Here is a 26,263-nt window from a genome sequence, read left to right as displayed (position 1 = left end):
GATGAGACTGTAAAAAGAATATTCCAATTATTTGATTGCCATCTGCGAGATCGTATGTCCATTTGGCCCACGCCATAAGCCCCAAAAGCATAATGATTCTGGTGTCCCAAAGGCGATTCAATGCAATCAAGTGTGTATCTTGATCCACGTTACAAGATAACGCCGCCCGGAAGACATTCAATGACGCACAGAGTCAAACTTCCTTCAGAAAGTAAGTGCAACATCGGCCGCATACCACCAGGCGGCGGTATCGGACCGTTGCGATCTCAGACAGAGTGCCACACATTTCCACAGCACAGCAGGATGAATTTTGAATGGAAATAGTGAATAAAAGAAATAACGATCACAATAACGAGTATACTCGTTGTTGGCGTCCAACGATTGGCGGGCTATAACGAGTTGACTCGTTGGCGGCCATTGTGTTAAAGCTTGATCATTTGACAATTGATGTAAATTGGGAGTCCGTATTCTCCAGCATCAGATTTGTATTCATGAGTTGCCCAGCAATTCCCAAGCAAATGCCTAATTACATTCGTTTATAATCTCTGGAAATAAAAGTAAATAAAAGTTTATAATGTCATACAATGGCTCAATCGCTATATGAAGATGCAGTTGTTTGCTATTAGATTGTTTTGTTGCTATGCAGATTTAAAACTGTATGTAGGCAATTGCTTCTAGTGTCCTCAGCAGTTGTCTTTGCGCTGATGGCTGTCAGTGTTTTGTGCAAAGCAGACCCGCCCACCGCCGCCCCTGGCTGACCCTGGGCTGACCCTGGGCTGACCCTGGGCTATTCAGGACTGACCTGTGACCTGTGTGTCCCGTCCTCAGGGTGGCCGTCCCCGCGAGCAGTTCAGGCCAGTTTGAGATGAGGCGACAGGGCAGCGAGCTCTTCATGGAGGGGGCGCTCTCTCCTCCCTGCCAACGCATGGGCGCCATGGTTGCCTTCCAGTCTTTCGAGGACTTCAAAAGGTAGAAAGCCAGGACCTTCTTCTTTTTTTTTTGATCCACTTTTTCTCCCATTTTTTTCTATATTTTTCTCCCATCCCAATTTCGTATCATCCAATTCAACCCTCCCCTGTCACGAACGCTGTTTCTTGCCTCCCACAAGCCGGCTGCAATGTGGACTAAGTCATACATAGCACAAGTCCCCTCCGGTACTTGAGGTAACAGCAGTCGCATCTTTTCACCTGCGCAGCTCGATCTCTCAGTGGCGAGGAGTAACGCGTGGGAGGCTCACGCTGCCCCCGACACTTCCTGACTCCAGAGAGAGACAAGAAGATAGATGCCAGTCTCCTCTCTGTGCGTTAAGTAGAAAGCTATCTGGCTGCACGTTAGCCTAGCTTAGCACAATGAATGGAAGCGAACATGACCGGTTAGCCTTCGGGAGAGGTGTTAGTTGGGACAATGCCTAGGCTAACTGGTCATGTCCGCTTCCATTCATTGTGCTAAGCTAGGCTAACGTGCAGCCAGATAGCTTTCTACTGAACGCACAGAGAGGAAACTGGTATCTCTTATGGTCTATCTCTGGAGAAGACGGTAAGTTAATTTCCCCAAATGTCGGCGTGTTCCTTTAACTTCTAGTGAATGGAAATAGTGAAATTAAACTAGGACCCCCTCCCCCTGGAACTCCCAAAAGGACCAACCACTGATCTATGGAACCGAGCAATTAACCAATTTCAGTCACTGAAGGTCAACCGTAATCGTGTTAATTCGCAGGAACTTTGACGAGATACTCTCCAGCTTTGCGGACCCTCTCCTGGAGTGTCCCCTGTTTTCAGAGGCCTGCTCCAGCCTCTACGAGGAGGAGAACTGCAAGGTGGGCGCCACGGCTGTTGTGGGATCAGCAAATAAGAATGTATTTTACATCCCTGTACATATCTGTACATATCCCTTACCTACTCTTACTAGTTACTGCTGCCGGCCAGTATGACCTATTACTACCAAAGTGATCTTTATATCTGGATCACTGTACACTACATTTGCATCTAATCTAATCTTAATTTCTCTTTCTTACACAGAATATGAGAGAGAACCCAATCCACATCATTAACGTGTCCATCAAGTCAGCAGACACAGAGGATGACGATGACTTGGTCACAGCCTTCTCTGAATATGCACAGTCTAAGGTCAGCTTTTTAATATAGCTCATTCTAAATGACCATCAGTGTTATGGTTATGTTTTAGTGTCATATTGTAAGACAGTCTGTAATGAGTGATTCTGAAATGTTCTATTTCTTGTTACAGAAAGCGGTGCTCTTTGATTACGGCATCAGGAGGATCACGTTTTTGGTTGCACAGAAGGTAAGGCTTAATTGACCCATCTCAAACCTGCCCCCTTTTCTTGATCCTCCAATCACAGCTGTTGCTTCCCTAACATTAACTCTTTAAATGCCATGCCTGGTTTTCCATTTTACCGCTTGAATGCCACCATCCGCGCCAATGTTAACGTTAATATCGCCTAATCTATGTTTTAAATTATGGCTATGTGTCTAATCTGCCCATCGCATTATCAAAGACTATGTTCCAGACAGTGCTGTGAAGGCAGATTGTTTTTTTATCGCGTCGTTGCCGTTTCAGAGCAGTTAGAAAAGCCCCCGTTTTGATATAAAAAACAACTCATTCTGGAGCATTCTATGAAAAACGTCTTTTAGTGGAATATTCCACAACGTTGATATTCGTCGGCCTTTTTATGAATCGTTTTCAAATAAACGCTAGATGATCAATATTATACGTGCACGCACGCACATTACGGCCGCGCGCGGACAATCGCCTTGTTGATTTCCTCTCGGACTTTTACAGTGAAAACGAAAGAAGAGATTTCACAAAACAGCTTATAACTTCATCAAAATTACTCTGATTATCCTACCACTGATAACATAGAGTCCTTACCTGACATCAGATGGTATCCAACTGGTATATTCCAATTCCTGATCACCATTCGAAAAAATCGATACGTGTATGGATCCAACGCGACACAGTGGTTCTCCATGATCCGCGGAGATCTGAGGCTCCAGAATGAACTCTAGTAACCCCGGCTGGATCAGTGAACTGGAAAATGTGGAGTACCGGATTTTTTTCCCCATTCATTTTCATTGAGTCCATTCCAAAATCACTTATGTCATCTGGGAGACGACAGGGGGCGCTTTTTTCCACAGTGATCACCGGCGCAGCTCGGCAATACTCGGGTAGGCTCGGGTGATGCAATAATTTTTCAGATCGCAAAAAAAAAAAAAATAAAAAAAAATCCGAGAAATCTCGTGAGTGGCTAGCAACCACCTATAAAAAAACACGAGAAATCTCGTGAGTGGCACTGAAAGAGTTAATGTTACTACGATGCTTGGGTTTTAGCCCACTCCACTGGTTAGCTGGTGTAATATATGTCATTTTTACAGGGATTTCAACTCGCACAGTTACAATGGACATATTGATTCTGTTCTTCAATATTCCAATCTCCAATACATGCATAATTTATTTTGTTTTGTTTTACGTTTTATTTCAACAGAGAGAGTTTCCCAAGTTCTTCACGTTCAGGGCCAGAGACGGGGTAAGATTTGTCAACATGAATGCATAATGACATAGAAATACTAGAGGTCTAGAAGTACTAACTGTACCACTAATTGTACCATCAAAGATTGCCATATGGCACCAACTACTAAGTAGAGGAGATTATGAACTTAATTGTTAATTGTTAAGTTTATTTGCACATATAAATATAAATAAAAATAAGAACAAGTTAAAACATTGTGCAGGAGAGGTTAGAAGCCAAAAAAGGCTTATGAAGATACCTCCCCATAATATCAATATTCATACAGGAAAAATAACGATTATGCAAACGAACATCGGTTGCAAGATAAGGATGCATTACAATGAAAATTACAATACAGTGTTGTAAATATTTGCTAATAAAAGTCCTTTACATTTTTTATAATGATAATGTAGATGTCGACTGTAGTGATGGAAGTAGATTGTTCCAAAGAGATGGCCCTCTGTATTTCTTTATATATTTTTTATTCTATTTATTTTTGGGCTTTCTGTATTTTTCACCCATCCCAATTTAGTAGTTATGCCAATTCCCTTCCTGGTCGTTGTGCGCATTGCCCCACTGTCGGCCTGGGGAGGGTGTAGAACTACCACATGCCTCCTCCGATACATGTGGAGTCGCCAGCCGTTTCTTTTCACCTGACAGCGAGGAGTTTCACTGGGGGAACGTAACGCGTGCGGAGGATCACACTACCTTCCCCAGATGCCCTCCCTGCTGAACAGGCACCCCGACCGACCAGTAGGAGTCTCTGTTTACACTGACCAGGACACATACCCCACCGGCTTCCCACCTGCTAACACTACCAATTTTGTTAGTAGGGACGACTGACCAAGCCGGAGGTACCGCTGACAGCTGGATTTGATCCCAGAGTCTCTGCGGTGGTAGGCGAGTGCTTAGTCCACTGCGCTACCCAGCCGCACCCCTGGCCCTCTGTATTCTAAGGTGTTTTAATGTGTGAACTCCGTCTGTCCCTCCTCCCCTTCAGTTCCAGGAGGACTGCATCTACAGGAACCTGGAGCCGGCGCTGGCCTTCCAGCTGGAGCTCAACCGCATGCGGAACTTTGACCTGAAGGCCGTGCCGTGTTCCAACCACAAGATGCACCAGTACCTGGGAGCCGCACGCGTGCAGGAGGGAGCAGAGGTCACCGACTACCGCTTCTTCATCCGCGCCATCATCCGCCACTCTGACCTCATCACAAAGGTAAGGGGGGGGCTACCGGGGGTCGGGGGATGATCACAGTCAACATCTTCTAAAGGAATGGATACCTTTTTCTTCTCTTTTTTTTAAGGGTAGATGATAGTGGGGGGGGGGGGGGGGGTACCAACACACTTCTCTCTTCCTCTCTCTCTCTCTTTCTAACATGCACAAACCGCTCCCTCTCTTTCACAGACCTAGGTTACAGCAATGGCCCTGGCCTAGATCTCTAAAGAATGGCGAGCTAACAAAGCATTTATACAGAAGAGTAGACAAAACAAGTGGAGCATTAACGTACATACTATGAATTATAGTCTAGATATGATGTACAGCGATATCTGGATCATGACACACTTATGAGACAGCTGTGTGCGTGCAATGCATATGTCGCTGTGTAGAGAAACTGTATGGTATTTTGTGTGTGTGTGATAGTAAGAGAGAGAAAGTGAGAAGTGGTAAATGATTGGTTGTGTTGGTAAATGATTGGTTGTGTTGGTAAATGATTGGTTGTGTTGGTAAATGATTGGTTGTGTTGGTAAATGATTGGTTGTGTTGGTAAATGATTGGTTGTGTTGGTAAAACACTGTGTATCAGTATACGCGTCCTGTGCACAGCTGTGAGTCTCTTGATGGTGCTGATGATGATGCAGATGGATGTCCATGAATACAAGTGCTTTCACCACACATGGAAAAGTCTTTAGACTTGAAAAGAAGACTTTTCTGTGTTCAGTTCTTTTCTTTTACTATTCTATTTCCTTGTTTATATTGAGTTTGTGATACGAAAGACTAAACGTGGCCTATGTGGTGTTTTTATCGAGGTGCAGTAACACCTCCATCGTGACCCTCCTCTCGCCCCCCAGGAAGCCTCGTTTGAGTACCTTCAGAACGAAGGGGAGCGCATGCTGCTGGAGGCCATGGACGAGCTGGAGGTGGCCTTCAGCAACACCACCGTGCGCACAGACTGCAACCACATCTTCCTCAATTTCGTCCCCACTGTCATCATGGACCCTTCCAAGGTCAATGCCAATATATATATATATATCAAATCACCTTTATTAACCCTTTATTCGCCAATGACGTGTTACCACGTCATTCTCCGCCATGCGTAATCTGCCAATGACGCCGTACGGCGTCTTTGAGATCAATATTTAAAAAAATCTGTCATGTCAATCATATTTCACCCACGGAGACTTGAGATCTCCTGTTGATCTCCTCTCAACTCTCCAACGGTTCAAGAGCGCCATCTGGTGGCCGATCGGTGGATCGCCCAAACAGGCAATGAGCGGCAGGAAGTGGTGCTCATCCATATTCGGTCCGGCCACTCGCTATCGCTTGCGGGACTCGAGCTCGACACACTGGATAGCGATCCGTTGCCAATAACTCGATAAACAACATGATTTGGACGTATATATTATTATACAACCTGGAAATGGATCGCATATATCAACATCCCATAATCGCGAACTTTCTGCTCCACGCTGACCACCCAACGGTCAGAGGAAGCTGCAGTAAGTTTCAGCGTGTTTGCTTATTATGATCCATATAAACTGCTGTGATCTATGTATCGCCCATACTACATAAATGATTTAACGTCGGCCACGGACTCATAAACCCCCTCCCTCCGGTCACCAGCAGATGATGAGGCATGACGTTTAGGACCTTGTACAATTGAACATTTTTATCTGACGTCAATCGGTATCAAACTACATTTGATGATGTAATATATGTATTTATGGCTATAAATCACGTTCTGCAGAATTCTGCAGAAAACGATAAAAACATATTTATACTTTAGACCGTATTTTAGTATGAATATGTGAATGAAAAAGTAGAACGTTGCTACATCCTTAACGATAGATACTTGACGTTGAATGGGCCATAGTAATGTCAATTTAGCGATACAATTTAAAAAGTTATAGCCCTGCAAAGAAGGGGAACATCTCCATAGACTTACAGTACTGGCAGACAGTGGATTAAGATCAGAATAATCCCTGGCAGATAAAGGGTTAACAGACACAGGGTCAACAGAGTAAAAACACACAAACATAATCAACAAGTTACATTACAATAAATAAAAACATAAGCCAGCTCTACAACAGGTCACTGTACCAATACTTCCAGATACAGGACTGGAACTTGATGTCACTGAGATTCGGTTGAGACAGCAACAGGATGATCCTATTCTGAGACACATTCAGACGACAGATACATTTGTACATCAGGTGTCTCAGCAGAGCCTGAACGAAGTTAACTCCAGCACCACAAAACATTTCCCTGGCGCTGCAGCACCTAGGCTTCCTCAGCAGAATCCTCAGGCAATCATTATAATATATATATGTTCACTGTAATAGTTCCCTTTTTCGTCATTAATTACAAATATTTTAATATTCACAAATATTATAATAGTCACAAATATTCACATATTATTCCATCTTTAACAACCACTAGAGAGGCCCCTCTGCATTCAACTGCAGAACAACAATAACATTGGAAACATAATTGTATAGATTTGTCAGTTAAATAGACTATTTCTATAAATCAACAGAATACCATGACTATTATTAGTGGACTGAGGATGTCTTTGGTCCCCGTGTCGTCCGTCTCTCGTCCTCAGATAGAGGAGTCCGTGCGCTCCATGGTGATGCGTTACGGCAGTCGTCTGTGGAAGCTGCGGGTCCTTCAAGCCGAGCTGAAGATCAACATCCGCCTGACGCCCACGGGGAACGCCATCCCCATCCGCCTCTTCCTCACCAATGAGTCTGGCTACTATCTGGACATCAGCCTCTACAAGGAGGTCAACAGCCCAAGTTCTGGACAGGTACAGACAGCCTGCAATGGGCCTTTAGTTTAGGCTCAATGGAGACGCTGCTCCATAGTAGTCTGCTATGGTAGCCTTTAGTTTAGGCTCAATGAAGATGCTACTCCATAGTTTATCTTGGTCAAATAGGTAAATAGATCAGCTGATGGATACAGTAGGTACTTTCATCCCAGGGAGAAATTTAGTTGTCTTCGGCAACAATTAAATACAATTAAACGAGTAACAAACGGCTATGAAAAGGAAAGAAAGAAAAACAGTTGTAAAGATCCATACAAGTATTAAAAATCAAAGTTATATAAAAACTAGGGATGTCCGATATTATTGGCCTACCGATATTGGCATTAAAATGTGATATCGGAAAATATCGGTATCGGTTTAAAAGAAAAATAAATTAAATAAAAAATTACATTTCTATAACCTTTATTTACCCAGGCAAGCAAGTAAGAACAAATTCTGATTTTATTTATTGTCAAAAGTATGCATAATGTTATGTTAATTCCACAACAAGAGATATGTAATGTTAATTACCTGAAATTATTCAATTTTTTGGGGGGGGGAAACCCTGCATATATCGGTATCGGTTGATATCGGCATCGGAAATTAAGAGTTGGACAATATCGGTATATCGGTATCGGTAAAAAAGCCAATATCGAGCATCCCTAGAGATGTGTTGTAACAACGTGTCATATAAAAATAAAATATAATGAAAGTCGAGATGGAAATGAAACATTAAACATTAAAGGTGGCTCTAGATTCACAGATCTGCATGTTGGCAGATGGTATTTAAAGGACAGAAATATTATGTGAAGAACTACAACAACTAGGGGTGGGGGAAAATCGATACAGCAATATATTGTGTTATTTTTTTATTTCTTTTTGGCTTGACAGTCCAATTTTACTGCAATATTTTTTCTTCTTCGGTTACACAGATATTACACAGACATTATCGTAACGTATCGTAGATGAAAAATTATCGCTATCGAGGGCCAGATATGAGTATTGTATGGTGAGTTACTAGTATCGTCCCACCCCTGACAACGACCCCCGTCTGCCTCTCTTTCTACTCAGATCATGTTCCAGTCCTATGGAGAGAAGCAAGGTCTTCTCCATGACATGCTGATCAACACGCCCTACGTGACCAAAGACCTGCTGCAGGCCAAGCGCTTCCAGGCCCAGACGCTGGGCACCACCTTCGTCTACGACTTCCCCGAAATGTTCCGACAGGTGCCAAATTGACCACCCTCCTGTCTTGGTCCTCTGATCACAATCGTCGTTTCCTGTCCCGGGGGAAGCTACCATTTTGATTGGACGATCAAGAAAAGAGGGCGGGGTTTCTCATATTTTTTTCTACATTTGGTGCTGAATAGCCTTAGGACTGGTGATATGATCAAAATATGATGTTTTTTTTATTATATTTCTTTTTACAGTATTTGTTGTTTTTTTCCAGGTGGAAATTACAGTGATTTGCTGTCTTTTTTTCTTTTTGTAATACATTTGTCATGGTGCTATTTCCATTCAGAGGGGTATATTCTAATTAGGGCTGTCAGTTTATCGCGTTAATTAGATTAATTAATTACACAGCAAATAATCGCGTTATGAAAATTAACTCAAAATTAATTACAATTTTTATTTTATTTTTATATAATAATATTTTTTTTTTATCTCATTCATCCCATAAGCATGTAGAATACACATTTACACTTTTTTTTTAATATGGTCCATTTGCATGTTCTTGGTATCTGATTCTAGGGACATCTATGAATCTCAGGGAATGTATTCCCAGTGTCAGAAATACTGTGGGCTAGATCCACAAAGAATGGATTGCACGGTGCAAGTTGCACCCTTACTTACAATTCATTATGAATTGAAAATGGGGGACCCTGATGTAAACAAGACGAAAGTCTTTCTCTGGTCTGCATTCCCTTAACAATTGTGTGTATTGAGCCGTACTGTATTGTACCCATTCTGCAATCTGTTAATAACATTTTCATTCAATCAATCAATCTGCGCGGTGATTGATTGAATGAACATTTTATTTTGAGTAAATTGTAATGAACCAAATGAGAATATCAATACATTTTTTTTTATCTTTGACTGTGAATAACACCATGCTCAAATTGACCAGACCTGAAAAATCTAAGCAAATTAATAGATGGAAGATGATTAAACAGAAGGTTTTGTAGATACAGTACTGAATTCTGCCATCCGGACACATGCAATTTGAAATATGATTATAGAATATAGAATATGAGGCATAAAATGGTAATGCGATTAAAATGCGATTAATTAGATTAATTAATTACAAATCCTGTAATTAATTAGATTCATTTTTTTAATCGCTTGACAGCACTAATTCTAATCAAATTTTTTTCCCAAAATCTTTATTATGCTGCTGAAAAGAATCTTTTTAAGATTAACTTAAACATTTCTATATAGTATATCATCCACTATGTAAGGGATAATGTATAGCTACGAGGTCATTGTCGCAAAATAATTGACCGACACAGAGTTTAGAATACCGAGGCGCCTCGCCGAGGTGTTCTAAACGTAGTGAAGGTCAATTATTTTGCGACAATGACCGAGTATAGCTATACATTATCCCGCTTATTACATGGCTAACTTACTAACAATATACCTAATTAATTTTACACCATCGACAAGACGAGATCAAATGCAGACGCAGTTGTTCTGTGGCTCCGCTGTCAGCCCAAATAAAGTTATTATTATTATCGCCGGCAGGTCTATGGTCTGATTGCACTGATGAGTGCAGCTGTGCATATGCTGAGCTTAGCTTTCGTGACTGCGATCTAAATGCTTGATTGTGATTGGTCAATAGCGCTAGTTACCCGTATCACCGGTGATTATTGCTCGGTTGCCCATGGCAGCGGTGAATTATCGAAAAATTATTCACCGCTGTCGGGGGCTATTGACCAATCACAATCAAGCATTTCTGCGAATGTTAAAAAGCCATGTAATAATGGCAGATATTCCATATATATCTACCTACCAGCCCTAAAGAGCCACACAGAATATTACCTTCAACCTGTACTGTTTTTCTGGATGCCATTGAGGTATCTGGTTCTGACCCAGACGTCTCCTCTTGCAGGCTCTCTTCAAGCAGTGGGGCCCGGGGGAGAAGTACCCTAAAGATGTTCTGATGTGCACCGAGCTGGTCCTGGACCCCCAAGGGAGGCTGGTGCACATGAACCGTCTGCCCGGAGACAACGACGTAAGACGTTTACAGTAACACCGAAATAACACCACCCCTGCAGAACCACTCTCTCTGTCCCTGCAGTGACACTGATGCAACCGCTGCAGCTGTAAACTCTGTATAACCACATATCCACTTAGGTTAGATTACATTAGATTAGATTAGCACTTTAATGTCAAATGTCTGAAATGTGTCTTGCATTACAAGCAGCTCCGTTTTTGCAAACGGGAGGATCACGCAAAAACGCACAAGGATTCTAGAGCAGTGGTTCTCTGCCTTTTTTTGGGTTAACGCCCCCCCTATCTGACGTCCAGGTCCCATAACGCCCCCTCAACCCCACACACCCGGTGGAAATTACATTTTCATGGGTATCTATGAAATTCTCAGCCATTAATGTTTCTCTTTGGCTCAGTTTATTGGATCAATTAAGCATGTCCGATGAAGGCTTCTAACAATGTAAAATGGAAAAAGTGACACTTTCCTTTTCGATTTTGATTGTGCTCACTGCATGTAGGCTCCTATTTGTTTCCAGTGAAATTGTTGTCCTGATATTAAAACAATGATAATACATCAAATAAACTAGCGCCCCCCCTCTCAACGCTCCCCCTTTTAACAATTCTGCACCCCACTCTCTGAACGCCCCCCTGGGGGGTGGCACCGCCCCCTTTGAGAAACTATTCTAGAGGCTTGTTAACTATACAAAGGGATTTTCACCAGTGACCCTTCTCCTTGTGGCGCCAACCTCCACTGCACTAACCCTATGATCGGAGATCAGCGCAATTATAGCAACATCACATGTTGTCATCTTAGGGGCGACAGTGGATCAGGAGGTAGAGCAGTCGTCTGGTAATCTGGAGGTTCCCGGTTTGATTCCCGCTCCTCCCAGGCAGCGTGACGAAGTGTCCTTGAGCAAGACACTTAACCCCTAACTGCTCCCGATGAGCAGATTGGCACCCTGCATGGTTGCCTCCGCCATCTGTGTGTGAATGTGTGAGTGAATGGGTAAAATGTGAGGAACAAATTGTAAAGCGCTTTGGATATATATATAAATATATAAATGCAGCCATTTGCCATTTATCTCCGTCTCCTCCTCCTCGCCAGGTGGGGATGGTGGCCTTTAGGATGAGGATGAAAACTCCCGAGTACCCAGAGGGACGTGACATCATCGTCATCTGCAACGACATCACCTACATGATCGGCTCGTTCGGCCCGCAGGAGGACGAGCTGTTCCTCCGGGCGTCGGAGCTGGCGAGGGCCGAGGGCATCCCCAGGATCTACATCTCTGCCAACAGCGGGGCGCGCATCGGCCTGGCAGAGGAGATAAGACACATGTTCCAGGTGGCCTGGATCGACCCTGCCGACCCTTACAAGGTGATGACCTTACCGGGGGAATTGGAAACACACACTTGGGTTTAGCCAAATCACAGTGAATGTACTGGGGGTTGGCTCGGTGATAATGGCTTAGCCCTTTCACTACCACACTACAGAAGGTTAACCTTTCACTACCACACTACAGACGGTTAACCGTCTGTAGTGTGGTGGTGAAAGGGTTAACCTTCTGTAGTGTGGTTGTGAAAGGGTTAGCCCTTTGTCTTCTGGCAGTGAAAGGGTTAACCATCTGTAGTGTGGTAGTGAAATGGTTAACCCTCTGTAGGGTGGTTGTTAAAGGGTTAGCCCTTTGTCTTGTGGCAGTGAAAGGGTTAACCTTCTGTATTGTCGCAGAGAAATGGTTTAACCCTCTGTAGTGTGGTAGTGAAAGGGTTGAAGACGTTTCATCTTACAGAGTTTCACAGTACTTAGAAAACACACATGATACGCAGACAACGGGCAATAAGATACAGTGCATAGGGGAGAACAAGAGGAGCAGTGGACGGTAGACTATACATACCAGCACCACACTCTCCATTATGTAAATTATGTACGTCAATTTAGATTAGATTAAAATGTATTGTCATTATACAGCACAAGTACAGTACAACAAAAATAAGTTTGGCATCCAACCAGAGTGCAAATGTAAGAGTAAAGTGCAATTAGTAATATACAATGTTGTGACTAAACTGGGTATATAATATATAAATTAGTACTACTGAATAATAGTGCTAATCAGATGTATGTACAGAGTTGTAGTATTAATATGTACAGTGATACAGGTATAAAGACACTATGGTAGTGGTCATGCTAGCCAGCACCGTAACTAGTAAGAGTAGGTAAGGGATATGTACATATATAGATAAAGTATCTACAGATATGTAAAAGGATTATATGCAGGTATTTACAGACAGATGGATATATATATATATATATATATATGGTAAGAATATATATATATATATATATATTAGAGGTGGGCATAGATTAATTTTTTTAATCTAGATTAATCTATCTGCAATCCTGGATTTAATCTAGATTAAAATGGCTAAAAGAAAAAATCTGCCGAAGGCATTCAAAATATGTGTTCTACCCAAATAATGACCAGAAGTAAGTCCTTACTTTTTCTTTCCTCCTTATGTTTCTCAGGCCAGGTGGCCCATTACACCATGAGCCCATCTACCGTTTCCAAAATGCATTACAGACTGTTTGAAAAAGCTGTTTTGCTATGATAATTGGTAATGAAATATCAAAATAATGTTCAATAAGATGTACTTGTGTTTAATAAGTTGTTTTATTCAGAAGTTAACACAAATAAATAATATTACCAGTACAGTACAGTATCTAGCACACTCTCAGGAGCAAAACAGAAAGAAGCATTTCAAACTTGAACTATGTGACATGGCTTGACTCAATCAGTCCAATCGCTATTTCTCCTTCTTCCACCAGTCACTCAGGCAGACCAGCTTGTTTTATGTAGCGGTGTCTACTTATAGTGCCTATAATATTTTTCCCGTTGGGTGCCAGACAGGGCCAAACCCTGCCAATGCAAATCAACTGCTCCAGTGGAGTTGCTCAGTGGCCAATGGTGTCAACTGTGGTTGTACTGGGCAGCTCCCAGGTGTGAATGGAACTGTGTGAATGTGAAGCAGGGCGTTCCTGAAAAAGAGCATCTGTGCTCAGCGAACCTACCCTGGGTAAATAAAGGTAAAAAAAAAAAGAAAAAATTTAATTTTTTTAGATGAACTGCGTCAATTATATTATCGCGCAATACTAGTATCGCGTTAACACAGCATGTTAACGCCGTTAACGGCCCAGCTCTAATATATATATATATATTAGAGGTGGGCATAGATACATTTTTTTAATCTAGATTAATCTATCTGCAATCCTGGATTTAATATAGATTAATCTAGATTAAAATGACTGAAAAAAAAAAGAAAAAAACTGCAGAAGGCATTCAAAATATGTGTGTTCTACCCAAATAATGACCAGAAGTAAGTCCTTACTTTTTCTTTCCTCCTTATGTTTCTCAGGCCAGGTGGCCCATTACACCATGAGCCCATCTCCCGTTTCCAAAATGCATTACAGACTGTTTGAAAAAGCTGTTTTGCTATGATAATTGGTAATGAAATATCAAAATAATGTTCAATAAGATGTACTTGTGTTTAATAAGTTGTTTTATTCAGAAGTTAACACAAATAAATAATATTACCAGTACAGTACAGTATCTAGCACTCTCAGGAGCAAAACAGAAAGAATCATTTCAAACTTGAACTATGTGACATGGCTTGAATCAACTGCTCCAGTGGAGTTGCTCAGTGGCCAATGGTGTCAACTGTGGTTGTACTGGGCAGCTCCCAGGTGTGAATTTTTTTTAGATTAATGCGTTAATTATATTATCGCGCGATACTAGTATAGCGTTAACGCCATTAACGGCCCAGCTCTAATATATATATATATATACAAGGTATATACATCATTATTGCACATGCTATCATACAGAGGTATATGGGTTATATGCAGGTGTATAAGTAAAATAAGTAAGTGTATAAGTAAAATAATGTTATGAATGTCACTAAGCACATTCCAACTGGCACCAGCTTGGTTTGGCGTTAATTGAGTACCTTCTGGTGTTATATCACATTCATATAATTGTATGAATAAAGAGCATTCTTTTTAGAACATCCATCGGCCTTCGAAGAGTTGCTGAATTTTTCTCCTTTGATATTTTTTTTCCAGTTCCTTGGTTGAAGGACGAAGTTGCGACAGACCTTTTGTTTCTCTTGATGTATCACATTCACACTCCCAAGCGATTTGCATTGACTTTACAACAGCAAATACACAATGCTGTCCAAAAAGATTTCCAAACAGACTTATGTGGTTCTTCAGTGCAAAGGGTTCAAGTGTAAAGAGGGTTAATTGACCTTATCTCTCTCCTGTCTCTAGTCTACAAATAGCTCCCGCTTGGTTCGGCGTTAATTGTAAGGAGGGTTAATTGACGTTATCTCTCTTCCATCTCTAGGGTTTCAAGTACCTGTACCTGACACCCCAGGATTACACTTGTATCAGTTCTACTAACGCAGTCCACTGTCACCATGTGGAGGAGAATGGAGAATCCAGGTAGTGTATAACCTCAGATCATTATCACTTTACTGATATTCATGTTGACTAAGATGAGAGAGAAACTAAAAACGATGGGGAATGCACAAAAGCAAACTAGAGCATGAAAAGAATATAGAAAAAAAAGGTTCTTAAAACGAATGATGTAATACAAGTTTAGGGAAAAAACAACAACAACCAGGGTTTCTATTAACATACTGACATAATATCTGCAGGAGTCATGCACACAGTGAGCAAGTTTGAATCGTATTATTAGAACCTTGACCTCCTGTACCTGCTAGGGATGGGCATGAGTAATGTTTTCCCAGATCGAGTACTCTCATGAATTACTCGAGCAATTACGAGATATTGAGTCTCACACTCACACACACTACCAATTCTATTATGTCTCGCTTAACGATGCACAGCAATATGCCTGATGCTTAATGCGTATTGTCAGTCAAAACAGTCCGTTACCATTTGTAATAATTACATTACCCCCACTCTTGTCTGCAACAGGTCTCTCCGGAACGGCATGTCCGTATCAATTATCTATGAACGCTCCGCGAAGTGGCCGACATGTTTTTGGCACAATTTGGAAATGCACAAACATGAACCACTGTTTTTAATCTTTTAGATAACGCTAAGCTCGCTTTCAATGGGACAGAACGTTTTTGCATTGCGCTCTCATGCTCCACAGCTGACCAGTGTTGTCTTCCTGCAGCAACTCACGCCTCGTGGGATTTCAGAGATTTCTGTTTCAGTGGCACAAACTAGCACTTTTGGTGATTTAATTTTTTTTTTTATATTGAGCACCCTCAAAAACCACTCGAGTTCGGGCACCCCAGTGGCGAACCACATAGCGCGCTCAGCCGCACGGCCGACCCGGGTTCGACTCCCGAACCCGTCGTTATTTGCCGAATGTCTTCCCCCCACTCTGTCTCCCATTCCTCCTCTGTCTCTCTCTACTGGACTGCCCAGTAGCAATAAAGCGATAAAACACAAAAAAATAAATATAAAAAAAAAAAAACACGAGTTCAGTCCAAACGGCAAGGAATCGATTACTCACCCTCACCCCTTGGTACCTGCTACGGCTCTAGATTTGGTTTGATTTGCTTCGCCCTACCCATCAACAGGTACATCATCACCGACATCATTGGGAAGGACGATGGGCTCGGGGTGGAGAACCTGAGGGGCTCCGGCACCATCGCTGGAGAGACCTCTCTGGCCTACGATGAGATCATCACCATCAGCCTGGTGAGGAGTCCGTCCCCAAGTCACTCCCGCCAAGGCCAAGGGCTGAGATGTCCATACCTTCTGTTTCTACTGGTTTAGAGCAGCATCCCACCAATGGAATTTAATACCTCAACCAATTAGAGAGTCCACATCATATCACTCATTCAAGTGCAGGGTTAAGAAATGGCTCATTGAAAATCTTTTGTACGAGAGCCTCATACGTCACAGTATGTATATATATGTGTGTGTGTGGGCGGCTACGTGGCGTAGTGGGCAAGGCGCTCGCCACGAATGACGGAGACGCTGGGCTTGCCTGTTCGAGCCCAGCGCTCCACATTGCTTTCAGTTTAGCTGGTCGTTCATACTAATACACATTGGCCGTATTAGGGGGTGGGAAACTGATGGGTGGGGATCGTGCGTTGTGGACAGCGACTCCTACAGGTCGGTTGGTGCGCCTGCGCAGTAGAATCAGGAAGTGTCGGGGGCAGCGTGAGCCTCCCACGCGTTACTCCTCGCCACTGAGAGATCGAGCTGCGCAGGTGAAAAGATGCGACTGCTGTTACCTCAAGTACCGGAGGGGACTTGTGCTATGTATGACTTAGTCCACATTGCAGCCGGCTTGTGGGAGGCAAGAAACAGCGTTCATGACAGGGGAGGGTTGAATTGGATGATACGAAATTGGGATGGGAGAAAATATAGAAAATGGGAGAAAAAGTGGATAAAAAAAAATATGTGTGTGTGTGTGTGTGTGTGTGTGTGTGTGTGTGTGTGTGTATTTATTTATTTCTATGCCTGGGCCATCTAATCTGTCATGATGTGCTCTGTCCTTGTGTCCATGACTGTATTGTGTATCTTATGTCCTACTATATGTGCTTTTGTTTTTGTTTTTATTGTAATGTTATTTATCTCGCTTGTATTCTGTTTGTATTGCTAATTCTTTTTTTTACATAGGATTTTAGCCTGTACCTTCTGGCAGGGGGACTACCAATGGAAATTAGCCTTTTTGGCAAAAATTGGGTGCATTTAAGTTTTTAAAATGTTTATTAAGGTACACTGTCTCCCTTGAACAAATAAAGTAAACCTAACCTAACCTACTCCTCAAACAGTTAAATATCTTGAACGCGTCCAGTCGTTCCAGTCATCATTTTTTTGAGTGAGCTATACGCAGAGTCAACCCGCCTTAGTCAATTTCAACAGCCGATTTCTGTATTTGTCTCGCAGGTGACGTGCCGCACCATAGGGATCGGAGCCTATCTGGTCCGTCTGGGACAGAGGGTCATCCAGGTGGAGAACTCTCACATCATCCTGACAGGAGCAGGAGCTCTCAACAAGGTCAGTAGAACTCTCCGTCCTCGTATCGGGTTCACAAACGGTAACCGTCGGTAGTGTGATAGTAAAGGGTTAACCTTCTGTAGTGTGGCAGTGAAAGGGTTAACTAGAATGTGATTTCTTTGGGACAATAACCGAGTTGCTGGCATGTACCCATGCAGGTTCTCGGCAGAGAGGTCTACACCTCTAACAACCAGCTGGGAGGGGTTCAGATCATGCACAACAACGGCATCACGCACACCACCGTGCCTGACGACTTCGAGGGCGTCTTCACCATCCTCCAGTGGCTCTCCTACATGCCAAAGGTCCATGTCACGTAATACGCAATCTAATATAATTCACGACTCTGAGATCTCTAGCTAAAGTTGTACTTCTCTCCTTACAGAGTAAGCTCTCCTCGGTGCCTGTGATAACACCCAAGGATCCGGTGGACAGAGAGATAGAGTTCACCCCCACCAAAGCTCCCTATGACCCCCGCTGGATGCTGGCTGGGAGGGCCCACCCCAGTGAGTGGCTACCTGCACCGGGGTCCGGCAACTAGGCCCTGACCCCCAACCTCCGTCGCTGTTCTTTTTCACCTCGTAGTCCGTCGTTATTGCTCTGTTTCCGAATGTTTCTAATCTGTGATTTACTTTTGTGTCTTTTTAGCTTTGAAGGGAGCCTGGCAGAGTGGGTTCTTTGACCACGGCTCCTTCATGGAGATTATGGAGTCTTGGGCTCAGACGGTAGTGGTGGGCAGAGCCCGGTAAGTGGATTTAAATAGATTTATAGACGGATTCATAGTGTTGCATATCTATATCGATGATCATTTCTTAATGGATGTATTGTTTCAATGGCCTTCTATAATGGTCCGCAAACTAATCTATGAATATATACTCTGTATATATGAAGCTATACCTCACCATTCTACACTGTACTGTATAGTAGCTGACTGTACAGAAGTATAGACTGTACATATACTGTATATTGAACATTTTTGTTTTGTTTACACTTGTTTACGTACTTGACTTTCTATTTTATACTTATATTATACTATTTTACACTATCTTATTATTTTATCTAGCACACTCTCGGGAGCAAAACAGAGAGAAGCATTTCATGCAAAAGTATTCTGTATTTCTGTATCACAACTAATAAAGAAACTTGAACTTGATATACAGATTAGGAGGAATTCCCCTTGGTGTTATCGCAGTGGAAACCCGCACCGTGGAGCTGGCTATCCCAGCAGATCCAGCCAACCTGGACTCAGACGCTAAAGTGAGTAGCTGTGACTGATGTAATCAAACTATGCTTGTTGTGTTTTCTTCAATCTACAGAAAGTAGTGTCTCATGAAAAACGATGTCTTGAGCAGGATATAACACGCCTGTGTTCTGTGTTCATCTCAGCTCCTGCAGCAGGCCGGCCAGGTGTGGTTCCCAGACTCTGCCTTCAAAACGGCCCAGGCCATTTGTGACTTCCATCGGGAGGGTCTGCCTCTCATGGTGTTCGCCAACTGGAGGGGCTTCTCTGGAGGGATGAAAGGTGCACGATATATACGTTACTGAAGATTACATCCCAGGGTATCTTTGGGGTATCAAAAAGTCTTAAAAAGTCTTAAATTCATAATTCTCAATTTAAGGTATTAAAAGGTATTAAAAAGTCTTACATTTCATTTGCACAGGTATTAAAAAAATGTGGGGGGGGGGGGGGGGCAGCCTGGCTGTCGGGAGATGAAATAACATTAAATATGAAATGTTTTTGTATTCAAGTCGTTGTTCTTTGCGAGGCCACCAGGAGATCATTGCACACAAGAAACACACAAGAATTTAACTGTTTGGAACACACAAGAATTTAAAGCAAGTGCAGCATCCAGTTCAGTGTCGCTATGTCTTCTTTTATTTATTTATTTATTTTTGCTAGTATGGTCGTGAAAAGGGTATCAAATTCTGCTCTAAGTGGTATTAAAAAGTCTTAAATTTTTCAGATACCCTGCATTCATACATGGTTTTTTTAGGTACATACACGCTGCAATATTGTCTATCGAAGTAGAATAACAGTTTTCCGCCTCTCGTTTCCCTCCCAGATATGTACGACCAGGTCCTGAAGTTCGGGGCCTACATCGTGGACGCGCTGCGTGAGTTCCGGCAGCCGGTGCTGGTGTACATCCCCCCCCACGCCGAGCTGCGAGGCGGCTCCTGGGTGGTGATCGACCCCACCATCAACCCTCTGTGCATGGAGCTCTACGCAGACAGGGAGAGCAGGTACGCTTAACCACTGGGGGCGACAGGAGGTAGGGAGCAGTCGTCTGGTCCCCTAACTGCTCCCGATGAGCAGGTTGGCACCTCGCACGGTCGCCTCCGCCATCGGTGTGTGAATGTGTGAGTGAATGGGTCAAATGTGAGCAACAAATTGTAAAGCGCTTTGGATAAAAGCTGTTCTATGAATGCAGCCATTTAACATAGTTTCACAAGCAAGCCAGGTTTATAGTAGAGTTGTGAAGAACCTATGAGACCAGCATAGTCACTCGCTCACTCACTCACTCACTCACTCACTCACTCACTCACTCACTCACTCACTCACTCACTCACTCACTCACTCACTCACTCACTCGTTCGCTCACTCACTCACTCACTCACTCACTCACTCACTCACTCACTCACTCACTCACTCACTCACTCACTCACTCACTCACTCACTCACTCACTCACTCACTCACTCACTCGTTCGCTCACTCACTCACTCACTCACTCACTCACTCACTCACTCACTCACTCACTCGCGTCTATACTTTCCGTAGCCGCATTTCTGGCAGACGTTTCTGGTCATGTGACATGTGCGCCCAATAGCGTGACGAGCTGTGTCTTTGCCCATTTCCACGTCAAACAGCCTGCAAACTACCTGGCGTTCTATCGCCATGCTCTAAGACAAACTCTAACCTTAACCAACTTCGAAAGAGTGCCTAAGCTTAACTGTCGAAAGAACTTGCCTAACCTTAACCAACTTCGAAGATTGCCTAAGCTTAACCAGTGTAGAAACTGGCGTCGGCCAATCAGAGAGCGTCTGCCAGAAATGCGGCTACCTTTGGTAGAAATGCCACTCACATAGGCCCTGTCCACACGAGCGTTTGGATTTAATATGACCGAAGTTTGAAAAAATAAAACTCCGTCCACACGGTGAACACAGGTGAACAACCGTGTATAACTGCGTACTCACGGTAGAGCTGGGAACCCAGCAACCGATACATTTAGTACAATGCCAAAACAGTAGGCAGCGATGTTGCAGACATGAAGGCCATTTCAACCAATCAGAAAAGGCTGAACGCTCACTAAACTTCCTGTGGTTGCGATCTGCCATTAATTCACTGAAGAAGAAGAAGAAGAAGAAGAAGAAGAAGAAGAAGAAGAAGAAGAAGAAGAAGAAGAAAAGAAGAAGAAGAAGAAGAAGAAGAAGAAGAAGAAGAAGAAGAAGAAGAAGAAGAAGAAGAAGAAGAAGAAGAAGAAGAAGAAGAAGAAGAAGAAGAAGAAGAAGAAGAAGAAGAAGAAGAAGAAGAAGAAGAAGAAGAAGAAGAAGAAGAAGAAGAAGAAGAAGAAGAAGAAGAAGAAGAAGAAGAAGAAGAAGAAGAAGAAGAAGAAGAAGAAGAAGAAGAAGAAGAAGAAGAAGAAGAAGAAGAAGAAGAAGAAGAAGAAGAAGAAGAAGAAGAAGAAGAAGAAGAAGAAGAAGAAGAAGAAGAAGAAGAAGAAGAAGAAGAAGAAGAAGAAGAAGAAGAAGAAGAAGAAGAAGAAGAAGAAGAAGAAGAAGAAGAAGAAGAACTTCCTGTTTAGAAACATAGCTGGACCCTATTGATGATTTTGCCAACGGAACATATATTTTCAGCAAAGAAAGAAACTGCAATAAACAAACGGATACATTCACTGTGTGTTCTGCCTCTCATTTTGTTGATGAAACAAAACCATCAGCAACACAATTTACCACCAAGAGCGGATAGTTTAGTCTCACAAAAGACCGCCGGTGTTGTTAGCTACATGCTAATGTGAATGGCTATATCCATGTATAGTATATAGCTTAAATGCTAACGTAATGTGGTAACGTTACCGATATGAAATGGATGCAAACGTTATTTAACACATTGCAGAATGGGTACAATACAATACGGCTCAATACAAACAATTGTTAAGGGGATGCAGTCTGGACTGGGTTCCTTATAACAATAACTTGACAACAAATGAGTTTAGTTTAGCTGCAGCTACATGTTTTCTCTGAGCGTCAACAGACATCAGTCGATCACAACACTCTTCAACACAGACGATACGTTTTGAACAAAAGTTTGTTACAATATTTTCATATAACGCTACTTGGGACGCGTGTACCGGTTCCGCAACAGTAAGTGACTTCCGGGTAGGCCTGATTGGCCCCGACAGGCACGTGACGCGGCAAACTCAGGACGCGCAACGAGGCTGCTGAGAGCTGTCGCGCGGAAATAGGCTGTCTATTGCCATTCTCTAACACAAACTCTAACCTTAACCAGCTCCTTAACAGCGCCTAAACTTAACCGTTCTAACCTTAACCAACTCCGAAACAATGCCTAACCTTAACCTTAACCATGCCTAACCTTAACCATAGAAAGAATATTGCCATTCTCTAACACAAACTCTAACCTTAACCAGCTCCTTAACAGCGCCTAAACTTAACCGTTCTAACCTTAACCAACTCCGAAACAATGCCTAACCTTAACCTTAACCTTAACCATGCCTAACCTTAACCGGCGAAAGAATACACGTTAAAAAAAAAATCACGTTAAAAAAAAAAGATTTGATGGGATTCGAACTCACCAACAACGGACCGCAGGATCGCAGGACCGCTGCTCTGCGAGGTGAGCTATAGCGCCGAATGAGAGTCATGGCGTATTTGGACGGTTACGTAATTCTGTAAGGGCTCCGCGGAGCGTGCCGCGCGGCAGAGAAAGTTGCGCGTCACGTGCCTGTCGGGGCCAATCAGGCCTACCCCGGAAGTCACTTACTGTTGCGGAACAGCTACACGCACTTGGGACAGCTCTGCTGTAAACACTGGTGTAGTTGGCTCTGCTCTAATCTCTCTACCCCGCGGTCTGCCGTGAACATGGGGAATAATTGCGACAGCTCTGCTGTAAACACTGGGAATAACCTCGGTTGCTATGCCCACACGCAACTGCAAAACCGCACAACTTCACCCTGGCCACCGGTTTCAAAGACCGCGGTTGCAGTGTAGCAAATCCCCGGTTGTGTGTGGCCGAACAGTGCAACTGCGCACATACAATCATGGTTATATTAAAACCAGCGTTCGTGTGGACGGGGCCTCACTCACACATTATCTCACTCATGGTTAGCCACTCTGCCCCTAGTGGCGGGTCACAGGCATGACTCTGTTTTAGATCATCTGCCCTGATGCGTTGCATCTGGTGTTTCGGACTTGTCACGTGCCGTCTTTGCCTTCAGAGAGCGGTCAGTGTGAGTAATAATCTTCTCTCGTTTTTTATTGTGCTCTCTCTTTGCAGAGGGGGGGTGCTGGAGGCCGAGGGGACCGTGGAGATCAAGTTCAGGAGGAAAGACCTGCTGAAGACCATGAAGAGGCTGGACACGATTTACTTCAGTCTGGCTGAACAGCTAGGTAAAGCCTCTCTGTCATGACCTTGTAGCACCGTCCATAATAGACTACACCACCTTAAAGGAACACGCCAACATTTTGGGAAATTAGCTTACCGTCTTCTCTAGAGAGAGACAAGAAGATAGATACCAGTTTCCTCTCTGTGTGCGTTTAGTAGAAAGCTATCTGGCTGCACGTTAGCCTAGCTTAGCACAATGAATGGAAGCGGACATGACCGGTTAGCCTAAGCATTGGCCAACTAACACCTCTCACGAAGGCTAACCGGTCATGTCCGTTTCCATTCATTGTGCTAAGCTGGGCTAACATGCAGCCAGATAGCTTTCTACTGAACGCACAGAGAGGAAACTGGTATCTATCTTATTGTCTCTCTCTGGAGAAGACGTTTGGCGTGTTCCTTTAATCACCATGATGGTGTTACCGTCTCCTTCACCTCACTCCTGGAAAGAGTCGTCACTGTGACTCCTTTTTATTTTGGCCAGGTACCCCAGAGCTTTCAGACAAGCAACGCAGAGAGCTGGAGAGCAAGCTGAAGGTGCGAGAGGAGTTCCTGTTGCCCATCTACCACCAGGTGGCGGTGCAGTTCGCTGACCTCCATGACACCCCTGGCAGGATGCAGGAGAAAGGGGTCATTACTGTGAGTGTGATCATAGCACAATCAATCTCTTGCGATTGATGATCTCTCAACAATGCAGCTGTCTGAGGCACAATGAGCGTGAATTAAATTCATTCAATCTTTATTTAATTTCGAAAGATCATTGAGACCAAGTTCTCATTTACAATGACATCGAGAGGATTGACTTTTCTGTTTCTATATTGTTTTTGTACATAAAACAAAAACAATATAGAAACAGAAAAGTCAATCAATTGAACAATTTCAATGAATTAAAACAACTACAGACTGAGGTGAAATGGTTGGCTATTATAGATTTAAACTGACCAGTAGATACTATAGTATTGAGTTTTTTAAGTGATTTGTCAGGGGCACAGAAGCTACAAGCAGATTCTCCTAATTCAGTGCAAACTCTGGGGACCTTAAAGGCCCACTTGCAGGTTAAACCCTAGTCTTCAATTATGTGTAGTTTACATCATTGGTATCTATTTTCATTATTTTTTCTTTTTTCCATTTGACGCCGGAAATTCCACTCAGAAAGGGTTAAAAATGTCCACGCACGAATAACATGTATGGAGCCAATCAAAAAGCTTATCATCAGACGCTATCAGTGCCGTGACGTCACTGAAGGTAACTTTCCACTACAATGGAGTTTGACGAGTGCAGAAAGCTATTTCCTTGATCCAAATGGACGCCTTACAAGACGCAAATGGGTTTAATCGTCGGAGAGACTTTGATTGACCAGCTACTACTGCATTTTTGGTTGAAACAAAGGTAGTTATAACATTTTTAATGTTGTAAAAAAAAAGAACTACATGTACCACTAGGCAGCCTGTTGTCAGTACGCAGCGCTATTGGCTGTCGCCTTATTCCCGTCATGGGGTCATAGTACCAAGCTAGCTATATGGCTCTGGCTAACGTTAACATTACCCCGCTAACGTTAGCATTATGTCTACTGTCGTGAACCATTTTAAATCGGGGCATGTAGAGGAGTTTCGGGAACGAGTAAAATGTGCAGGTCCTCTTCTCAGACCTGTGGGGCAAAGCACTGCACGCATCATGCCGGCTAGCTAGCTACACGTCACGGCATGTTGATAGCACGATAGTAGCCCCTTTTGTGATGCACTCGGTGCATCACAGTCACGAAACGGGCTACCACGATAGCTAACTAACGTTACCGTTACAAGCTCAAACACCTTATAACTACTACTACTGTCGTGTCCATAAGTTCCCTGGCAGAATACTTTGTTTGTGAGGACAAACGTATACAGGAGTTATGAGTTTCGAGAATGCCGGCTAGCAAGCTAGCTACTCACGTTATAAACTATACACAATATGTACAACGACACAATGATTTACATTAGTATTTACAAATATGGTAACGTGGTTGTGGCTTTTACAAATAGTGGTTAGCTTTAGAGATGAATAGCTATGATCACGGAGCAATAGTGTTAGGTGAAACAGATACTAGATCCTCGGCTAGTAGTAGCAAGAAGGCTCTGCTTCCTGCCACTACCTGCCTGTGATTCTCAGGCCCCCTGCTGCCCTGTACCTTGTGTGACGTCATCATTAAGATGACACACGCATGCTATGAACCATGGATTAAAATATCCACGTGCGTGGTGGTTGTGGTTGGGCGGACAAAATGTTTGATAAAAACGCTAAAACTGGGTCAATTTCGATAATTCTTTTTCCCTCTTCATGAAAGTCACTGTTGGCCTAGTCCACATTGTTTATTGAACAAAAATACAACATGCAAGTGGGCCTTTAAGCGTGAGCCAGTCACCAGAGAGTATGATGAGGTCCAGAGTTCCAGTCCAGTAATGAAATCCTAGTGGAGACTTTTGCGATCATAAATAGGACCATCCTCAACTAAAGAAATTCTTACTCAACTAATAGGACTTAGTGTTAGTTTAGTAGTATTTAAGGTCGCAGAGTTCACCATCTGCACCCAACGACCTACTATCAAGGACATCTAATAATAATAATAATAATAATAATAATAATAATAATAATAATAATAATAATAATAATAATAATAATAATAATAATAAATGTTATTTGTAATGCACTTTACATTTCACAATGAAATCTCAGAGTACTACAGGTTAAAAACAAAGCAAAGTAATACAAATCTACCAGAAGCGCTGCATGTGGCGAGGGCGTAACATCATCTGCGACCCCACCCACCTCTGCAATGGACTGTTTGTTCCCCTGCCAAGTGGGAAACGGTA

The 26,263-nt window shown here is 43.0% G+C and overlaps 1 protein-coding gene across 2 annotated transcripts in view; it reads left to right on the top strand.

Annotated features, from left to right (window-relative positions):
• The window catches only part of acacb (acetyl-CoA carboxylase beta), a 107,841-nt gene that overhangs the window by 68,991 nt on the left and 12,587 nt on the right, over positions 1-26,263 (top strand). For both annotated transcript variants that reach the window (XM_084323682.1, XM_084323681.1), the window contains 22 exons: positions 829-969; positions 1,717-1,816; positions 2,019-2,126; positions 2,245-2,301; positions 3,503-3,544; positions 4,527-4,742; positions 5,596-5,751; positions 7,350-7,553; positions 8,622-8,777; positions 10,660-10,782; positions 11,866-12,135; positions 15,158-15,255; positions 16,371-16,491; positions 17,692-17,802; positions 17,961-18,104; positions 18,185-18,305; positions 18,448-18,544; positions 18,960-19,056; positions 19,186-19,321; positions 19,863-20,040; positions 23,310-23,422; positions 23,899-24,053. In XM_084323682.1, coding sequence (XP_084179808.1) covers positions 829-969; positions 1,717-1,816; positions 2,019-2,126; positions 2,245-2,301; positions 3,503-3,544; positions 4,527-4,742; positions 5,596-5,751; positions 7,350-7,553; positions 8,622-8,777; positions 10,660-10,782; positions 11,866-12,135; positions 15,158-15,255; positions 16,371-16,491; positions 17,692-17,802; positions 17,961-18,104; positions 18,185-18,305; positions 18,448-18,544; positions 18,960-19,056; positions 19,186-19,321; positions 19,863-20,040; positions 23,310-23,422; positions 23,899-24,053 — 2,944 coding nt within the window. The remainder of the gene's footprint in view (positions 1-828; positions 970-1,716; positions 1,817-2,018; positions 2,127-2,244; positions 2,302-3,502; positions 3,545-4,526; positions 4,743-5,595; positions 5,752-7,349; positions 7,554-8,621; positions 8,778-10,659; positions 10,783-11,865; positions 12,136-15,157; positions 15,256-16,370; positions 16,492-17,691; positions 17,803-17,960; positions 18,105-18,184; positions 18,306-18,447; positions 18,545-18,959; positions 19,057-19,185; positions 19,322-19,862; positions 20,041-23,309; positions 23,423-23,898; positions 24,054-26,263) is intronic.

The sequence above is a fragment of the Notolepis coatsorum genome (assembly GCF_963971535.1).
Source record: "Notolepis coatsorum genome assembly, chromosome: 10".
Lineage (NCBI taxonomy): Eukaryota > Metazoa > Chordata > Actinopteri > Aulopiformes > Paralepididae > Notolepis > Notolepis coatsorum.
This window is presented reverse-complemented; position numbering and strand designations above follow the sequence as displayed.